The 8716-nt window shown below is 48.3% G+C and overlaps 1 protein-coding gene across 3 annotated transcripts; it reads left to right on the top strand.

Annotated features, from left to right (window-relative positions):
• Nucleotides 1-5544: 5544 nt before the first annotated feature.
• On the top strand, nucleotides 5545-7295 carry LOC123117632 (transcription factor bHLH18-like). 3 transcript variants are annotated; one of them, XM_044538346.1, is made up of 4 exons: nucleotides 5545-5702; nucleotides 5794-6328; nucleotides 6425-6811; nucleotides 6943-7295. In XM_044538346.1, the coding sequence occupies exons 2-4, from the start codon at nucleotides 5825-5827 to the stop codon at nucleotides 7024-7026; spliced, it is 975 nt and encodes a 324-aa protein (XP_044394281.1). In that variant the 5' UTR covers nucleotides 5545-5702; nucleotides 5794-5824; the 3' UTR covers nucleotides 7027-7295. The 3 variants fall into 3 exon arrangements, with proteins under 3 accessions (XP_044394281.1, XP_044394282.1, XP_044394283.1); XM_044538347.1 differs by having other exon boundaries at nucleotides 6425-6815; nucleotides 6947-7295; XM_044538348.1 differs by having other exon boundaries at nucleotides 6425-6815.
• Nucleotides 7296-8716: the final 1421 nt, after the last annotated feature.

The raw sequence follows: 8716 nt of genomic DNA, 5'->3' as shown, positions 1-8716 counted from the left end.
GTTTCGATCCGGCGGCTGAATCGATCCGGAGCGAGATCCAACAACGGGAATTGCATCAAGGAAACGATCCGACAGCCGAGAGTTGCTAAATCGCTGAGGAGCCTCCGGCATCCATCCCTCTCATATTTCTGTATGATCGACCGGGTAACTCCAGGCTAGTTGTTCGGCAATAATTCGTCCATTGACAACTCATGTGCTACCTGGGTGAACTGAACATATGCAAGCAAAAACAGTGAGATCTGGAGTAGTACTCCGATTTAACCAGGCCCGCAGTTATTACCGTCCCCAGCCTGGGCCAGGCACTGCAACGCCTTTTTATTACCGGGATACTGCACAAACCAGAAATTATTTCCCGTGTGTCGTGTGTTGGTTAATTACAGTGCTGCGGCAACGTTCGTACGTAGGCGTATGCATGTGTAACGTGTTCCTCCTGCCACAACATGGTACGCCGCGCGCAGGCTGCTGACTAGTCGCCGATCGCCACTAACTAGGCTGGTCATAGTGGAAGTAAGAGGCATTACTAGTAGTATCCCTAAACCCTCAAACCCTAAAAATAATCGTTTTTTTATGGGTTGCAACAAAAAAAACGCAAAGACTAGAACCCCTAAACCTCAAACCCTAAAAAAAAAATAAGGGTCCAACCCTCAAACCCAATTTCAAACCGTAGAAGTGAGGGTTGGAGGGGGCGTTCGCCCCCAGCCCGCACTCCTTCCCCGTCGCGCGGGAGGAAGTTTCCCGTCCCCAACCTCCCGCTTCCTCCCTCCAAGCCGCCGGCCGTCGCCCACCCACAATCCGGCCGGCCCCACCGCCTTCCCTCGACGCCGCGCCGTCCGCCCCTACGCCACACTCCCCGCCGCGTCGTGTGTTGATTAATTCCCCGTTTGGGGTTTGGTTTGTTTCGGGCTTAACTCATCGAAGGAAATCTTTTTGAGAAGTTATATTTTTTTGAGGGTTAGGACAGATGCCTTTTAGACCCCAAGTGGCATTTAGCCTTGGACCGGTCACAACTCAGACAAAAATTTAGCAAGCACTCATCTACTCCCTCTGTCCAGAAATACTCGTCGGAGAAATGAATGTATCTAGACGTATTTTAGTTTTACATACATTCATTTTTATCAATTTCTTCGACAAGTATTTTCAGACGGAGGGAGTACTTAATAAATACTCCTCCGTCCCAAAATATAAAAACGTTTTTTAACACTACACTAGTGTCGAAAACGTTCTTATATTATGGACGGAGGAGTACTAGGATATGCTCCGTGTCCTGCATCTCTGAGTGTCCTGTTCGGGACAACATGCTTGCCATTTTATGGCATATGGTCCTCCGTCGATCCGTTACGTAGAGGGGTGGTAAGATATTATCATGCAACCTGTACTGCTCGTCTGCAGACGAGTCACATGTCGGAGTTGGCATGACACGCAATGATCGGGTACTCTAGTCTTAGTTGTCAGCAATAATTCGTCCACAGACAACTCATGTGCTAGTACCTGGGTGAACGCGTGCAAGCAAAACAGTGAGATCTGGTAGTACTCCGATTTAACCAGGCCGCAGTAATCACCGTCCGAGTGCCTGGGCCAAGCACTGCAACGGCTTTTTATTACCGGGATACTGCACAAGCCAGAAATTAACTCCCGTGTGTTGGTTAATAACAGTGCTGCGGCACGTCGTACGTATGCATGTGTAACGTGTTTCTCCTGCCACAACATGGTACGCGGCGCGCAGGCTGCTGAGTAGTCGCCGATCGCCACTAATTAGTGGACCATGCAATGCACGATGAGCTGACTCGGCCAGGGCCTAGCTAGCAGGTTAATTCTGGTGTGGGCTGCAACTTTAGCTACAATAAGTGGCACACACAGTCGAGCACCGTACGTGCACGTAAGGCTACTGAATAACTTAGACTAGTGTCACGCATATGTTAAAAAGTAGTCTATGTCAGAGCATCTACAGTCACACTACTCCTCGTCAGAGATCACGACGCTCTCCGTGCCCGGCTCCGGCAGCATGGGTGGCAGCTGCAGCTCCGGCTGCTCCGCTCCTGCCTCCTCCGCCTCTATCTCCGCGTCGAGATCGGCGAAGAGCGCGTCGGGCTCCGCCTGCTCCCGCCAGAGGAACGCCCGGTTGGCCTCCACTTATGCCTCATCATGGATGGACTCCAGCATGGCCCGCTGCTTCCGCCATCTCGTCGGAGTGGGCGACGGTGAACTCTGCCTCCGTCTGCTCCATGTTGAAGGCCTCCTCTTCCCCCGGCTGCTCCTCCTCCTCCGGCTCCGGCGAGTCAGGAGGCAGCCCGACAGCGATGCGGGCGGCGCGCGCGGCTTGCCTCGCCTGGATCTCCTGCTGGATCTCGTAGTGGCGATCCGGCGTCAGCATGGTGTAGTAGGTGATCTTGCTCCGGACCATGGCGGAGTGCCGGAGCGTGCGCGGAGCATCTGACCGTGGACAGAGCGCCGGAGCGGGAGAGTGGGGAGGTGGATGGGCTCGAACTGGCGGCGCGGAGAGGGAGGGATGGTTTAGGGTTGCGGGACGCCGGACGGCTTAAATAGCCAGATTTGGTCTTGGGCGGCAAGCCGGAGTTGCGCCACGAGGCGTTCACCACCGCGGCAACGGAAGCGGCGTCCGTCGGACCCCACCGTCAGACCGACATGGCGGGCGTGCCCGGGCGCCCCCATATCCGCCCATGTTTGTGCTGGATATGGGGGGTGTCGGTCAGCCCGGGCGTTTAAGGCCCGTTTGAGGCGTCCGTCTGGATCGAGAAAACGTGACCGGTCAATGACCGTGTGGCCCGCCTGGACATATGAGGCGTGTTTGAGAGGTCTGGCTGTAGATGCTCTTACTACTTTCATAGGCTACTCATAGTGAGGAGTATCATATACTAGTATCATGCATATGTTCAAAAAGATTTAGAATTTTGGGATATGAAATCTGGGTGCCTAATATAGTTGTGTGTGATTGGGCATCCAGGTTTGATATCCCCAAATTGCAGATTTTTCTAAAATTTTCCTGGTATTTTTTGAATTTAATATTCCCATAGGGGGTGGAGCACCCAGCACCGTATGTGTGTTTTCCATTTGAAAGAAGTAACAAAGAGGAAACACAAACAGGAATTGGCGAGGCACAGAGACAGGGTTGGGTAAAACCGTCGCCTAGATAAAGAGTGTTCCTGCCGTGTAGCACATTCACAACTTGCCCTCTTAGAAATAGGTCTTGTATGTGTAAATGGATGTACCAATTCCTCCTTATTAATTATTAATGCTCGATGAGAGAGAAGCTAGTATGAACGCACGCTAACATGTTTCATTTTGAAACAAGCAACAAAGAGGAAATACAGACACTGGCAGGGTTTGGACAACCGTCGCTCAAAGACATATCGCCATGCATGCAACAACAGGAACCGTCGCTGGCAGTTCCTTCCCTAGCGTAAAAATATATGGCCTAGCCAGCAGTACGTGTGTGGCTACGACAATATAATTGCAAGAGGGTTCAGAGGCACATGATTAAGACAATGTCCTTGGCAATGTACTATCTGCTGTCACACATAAAACATTGGTACAAACACATGTGTCCAAGTGTTTACAAGATTACAAGAAAGATTCTGCTGGCAAACATTAGTAGTAAGGTCTGCCTGGTCTAACATGCCTAATCTTTGACACGTTTTTACATTACAAACGTTGCAGTTTACTACAGTCTGACATGACATGCTCGTAACTAAAAGGACAGAGCAGTTTGTTTCGTGTCTCCATAATAAACCAACCAATACCTGGCTGGGAGTGAGCCACGTCTGGGGCTTACTCAATCAATGGCTTTTTTTTTCTAATAACGAATGCCCGTGTGTTTTTGTGAAAATTTATAGCATTGTAATTATCAGAAAAAGAAAGAATATATGACAATAATACCACACCACATTCTCACCGCATGTGGTTAGAAATTTATAGGTAAATGAAGGATTGGTGCATATTATACTACCTTGTGACATTCAATTTCAATTATTTTTTGCCAAAAAATAAAATAAATATAATCAATGACATGGAGAGCTTGCGTATTGTAGAAAGTGAAAGGTGGAATAATTGCATATGCACTTGATAATGTGGAGGGCTTGCATATGGTGGAATGTGAAACATTAAGGGGTTGTTTGGTTCCCAGCCACAGTTTGCCAAGCCAAAATTTGGCAGCCACAGTTTGCCAAGCATGTGTTTGGTTTTTGCCATACTTTGGCTTGCCACACTTTATTGCCTCTATGGCCCACTTGTCAAAGAGACAATTTTTTTGCCAACTTTTGCCAAAGTTTGGCGTCCAATTTCTTAGCCACACTTGTGTGGCTTGCCATACTTGTGTGGCTAGCCACATTTTGGCTTGGCCACACTAGTCTCCAACCAAACAGACCCTAAAAAAAAGATAGGTTGCACGTGCTTAATGATGTGGATGACTTGCATGTGCATTTAAATAGGATGACTTACATTAATACGCAGGGTTAGCTGGCAATCGGTGCTTGTAGTACCTCTCTGCATAAATGATTAGACATGGTGTTATCCTGCGTGACAAAGATTAGGCATGTTCCATCGGCCGAGGTCCTACTTCGGGACGATGCAGTCAGTGCGTGTGATGGTCAGTAGAGGTGCAGGCCGGGATGGTGGCTTCACGAAGGTGATTGGTTTGAGTTGCTTCGGGTGTAAGCCTGCCTCGCGTTTGCTGGATAGTGATGGCAGCGTCTAAGGGCGTCGTTCTCCACCTTGGCAGCACCACCATGGATTTTTGTTTTATCTCTTCCACTCTTTGATCTGGTTCTTCAGGAGAAAGCCTATGTTTTTACTTCAGCCAGGAGATGCCAATGCTCCCATGAAGGTTCCTCCTTTGAGGCATCATCTTGAAAGCCGGTGATCCCGTCCGAGCTTCCATGTGGCTGGACGCACATGAAATTGTAGTCGATAGGTGGCCATAACTGATATGGGTGCGGATGGTAGGGCGTTCGCTTCGATTCTGGTGGCGTTGCGACTCTAGTGGCAATGATGGTGGTGGCAAATAGAGCCGGGTTGTAGCAGGTCCTGAGCGTTAATTCAGAGTTGTGGCATTGCATGACAAAGCGACTGCAACGATACCATGCAATGGGCAAGTAGGGCTCCGTTGGTGCAAGGCACTTTGTAAAACTTGGTAGAAACTTAATATTACGAATTTGTTATTATCCTTAGTTCTTACCAAGTTTTAATAGTTGACTTGGTGACATTTTAAAACGAGCCAAACATGTATTCGAAAGTGACCTTGTTTCAGAGTCCTCGTCGACCAGAAACAAACAAAAAATAAATTTGACTTTTATTCAAAAACTATAATATATCTAAAATTAAAAGTCAATTAAAAAGCATGGGAGAGTGGAGCTAGCATGGTGTGATAGATGGGGCATGTAATCTCTCACAAAAGCATACGTGCATGGGCCTCCAAAAATAATTAAGGATTAAGCCATGCATGCAAAGGACAAATCATAGACTGAAAAGTGGTCTTGCTGAGGTGAGGTGCACGTGATAGGGGTATCTTGTTGTTCTACATACAAGATGCTTCTTGTTTCCCATAGTACGGTACAGTAGCTAGCAAGAACCCCCACCCAACCAGCCGTGCCCTTGCCGGAGCTTAGCTATATATATGCCACGCGTGAAACAAGTGAAAGCTTGAGAGGGATTCGGAGACCATATGCAATGATGTGCCTTCTCGTCAGGTAAGTGTGTGATTTATAGGTTAGATCCATCGATGCATTCGTTATGTATAAAATGTGCTATAAACCATTTATTTTGGAGTGATTCGATCAGGTAGAAGTAGCCGGCTGGAGATCGAGCGAGCATGGACGACACGAACATGTTCATTCAGTGGGCCATGGAGACGCTGGAGCAGGAGCAGGACGTCGCGGCCGCCGGAGACGTCTTCCCGTCGTCACTCCTAGAGCTCGACTACTCGGCGGCGCTGCAGAACGGCACGCACATGGCGGCCCACCGACACGGAGCCAACGACAGCTGGAGCTCGGGCGACAGTGGCGCCGCGGTGGCCGTGGAGAACGACGGCTGGTCGTCCAACTGCGGCACCAACTACCCGGCCGCGAGCTGGAACTTCACCTCGGCCAGAGCGCAGCCGCCCAGCATTATCGAGGCCACCCCGAGCCCACCCGCAGCTCCCGGCCACGTCGTGCCGGAGCTGGCGCACAGGTCGCCACCGTCGAGGAAATTCTCAGGCACCAGTACAGGGATGGAGCCGACCGTGCACGAACACGTCATGGCGGAGCGGAAGCGCCGGGAGAAGATCAACCGACGCTTCATAGAGCTCTCCACCGTCATCCCCGGCCTCAAGAGGGTCTGTACATTTCTCACACAAATAATTTTGTGGTAGCATCACATCACTCACTTCGGCAGTTCAGCTCAGCATTGACCAAAGTAATTTTCCATTCAGATGGACAAGGCGACCATACTGTCCGACGCACTGAGGTGCGTCAAGGAGCAGCAGGAGAAGCTCAAGGCATTCGAGGGCCGTGAGGTGAGGAGCATCGACTCGGTGGTGCTAGTGAAGAGGCCGTGCATCTCCAATGGCGATGATGGCTACCCGTCACCGGCGTCGTCAGCAGCAGCTGGAGGAGGTCCACCGATGACAAGGATCCCGTTGCCGGAGATCGAGGCAAGGATCTCGGAGAGCAATGTGATGATGAGGATCCACTGCCAGGACGGCAAAGGGGTCCTTGTCACGTTGCTCGCCGAGGTCGAGGGGCTCCACCTTAGCATCACACATACCAATGTCGTGTCTTTCCCGGCTTCCACTCTGATCATAAACCTCATGGCCAAGGCAGGTTCACCGTTTCACTCTACACATTTTCTTATTTATAGTTGAACTGCATCATATATTGTTAACAGATGAAAATCAAACAAATATTTACATTCCATTTTATTAACTAGTCTATAATTATTCCCTTTCAGCTAGACGAGGGCTTCACCGTCACAGCAGACGACATTGTATGGAAGCTTGACTGTGCTTTGCGCCGACATCATAGCAGCAAATGATAGTTCTAGGCTTTTAGCTAGGAGAGGGCCAATAAACATGAAGACGCAAAGGCTTAAGACGCGGCAAACAGGCAGCTCATGTCCAATTAGCATGTTCAATTGGTGTGTGTGTGTGTGTGTGTGTGTGTGTGTGTGTGTGTGTGTGTGTGTGTGTGTGTTACACTAATAATGACCCGTGAGAATCTCGGGCACATGTTCAATTTAGCATGTTACCGGTTTTTTGGTGCATCTTTACATGTCACTACAGCATCATGGTCATGACGTCCAAAGTGGTACATCCGGCCCGTTGATCCTTCTCAGTCCCCTCCACAATCATCTACTCCCTCCGTTCCTAAATACTTGTCTTTCTAGAGATTTCAACAAGTGACTACATACGGCACAAAATAAGTGAATCTACACTTTAAAATATGTCTACATACATCCGTATGTTGAATCCATTTGAAATGCCTAGAAAGACAAGTATTTGGGAACGGAGTGAGTAGATTTAATCCATTTACGTGGTAGGGTCCTATGTAACAAAATTACACTTAAGCGCGCCTAGCATATTTGGTTTTATCTCGTATCACTCTCCATCGTGCTAGAGAGAGAGAGCGTACTGAAATACAAAAAAGAATGAGTGAAGAGTACTGGAATATTTTTTACCTTCGTTATTTTTTACTCTGCATATATTATGTCTCCTTGGAATAAACCTTGCAAAGTTGCCTCTTGTCTGCAGAAAGGTAGCACGCCCAAGTGGCTGGGCGGGACAGGCCGAACCCGATACTCCTGTATATCAGAGTCAGACACACGCAGAACGCTGACACTGCACCGGTGCACCCTACTACTCACGAACAATAATAGTGAGATGGACAACTCACGTGCTGCTCTTGGCTCTGGGTGTGGGTGAACGCACGGATCGATCGGATAGGCAAGCAGAGCTGGCATGCATGGCACATGCAGTCACGATTCCGGACACTGGCTAGACGACGGCTTTCCCGGCGATTTACGGACAGTAGACTAATTTTGACCAGTAACATGCATATGCTATTAGTCTATGTTAAAGCATGATTAATAATATAATTTGTTGTTGACTGTAACATCTCGCCATGTAATCTATAACCAATATTATAGCCAACACATGTAGTAGTGGGCTACAAGTACTACTTTTCTATTATATGGCCTATTATATACTCTCACATATCTTTTTGGAGCACTGCTACGACCGGCTGTAAGTCTAAAACCCGCTTCACTTTGCTCTCCTCTTCTTTCTCTTCCAAGTCAGCAAAGATATAGGAGTAGTATTTAAATCCTTACAGTCCGCTTATGTCACTTTATTATACTTGCTCTTACTATCCATACACTAAGGAGTAACATATGTGTGTGTCATGTCATGCAATACATAATTTATTAGGTTATAGACTCATCTTACCTTAATATGTGTAATGTTATTCATACTACTAGTAACTAGTTATGTTATCATATGTCTCTTTTTCTTCATTAATTGCTTGTCACATTATCTATTTTATCTAGATATATATGATGTTACAATATGTTACTTCCACTGTGGGCAATCGTAAACGCTCATGTGTTTTTGTGGCACCTATAGCACGGATGCCGTGGCCACCGCCGACAGCATATCTTGGGCGTTGGCACGACTACGAGCATGCAATCCTGTGTGCGTGTCCGTCCGTAGGTGGCCAGCTAACCCCAG

The sequence above is a fragment of the Triticum aestivum genome, chromosome 5B, assembly GCF_018294505.1.
Source record: "Triticum aestivum cultivar Chinese Spring chromosome 5B, IWGSC CS RefSeq v2.1, whole genome shotgun sequence".
Lineage (NCBI taxonomy): Eukaryota > Viridiplantae > Streptophyta > Magnoliopsida > Poales > Poaceae > Triticum > Triticum aestivum.
This window is presented reverse-complemented; position numbering and strand designations above follow the sequence as displayed.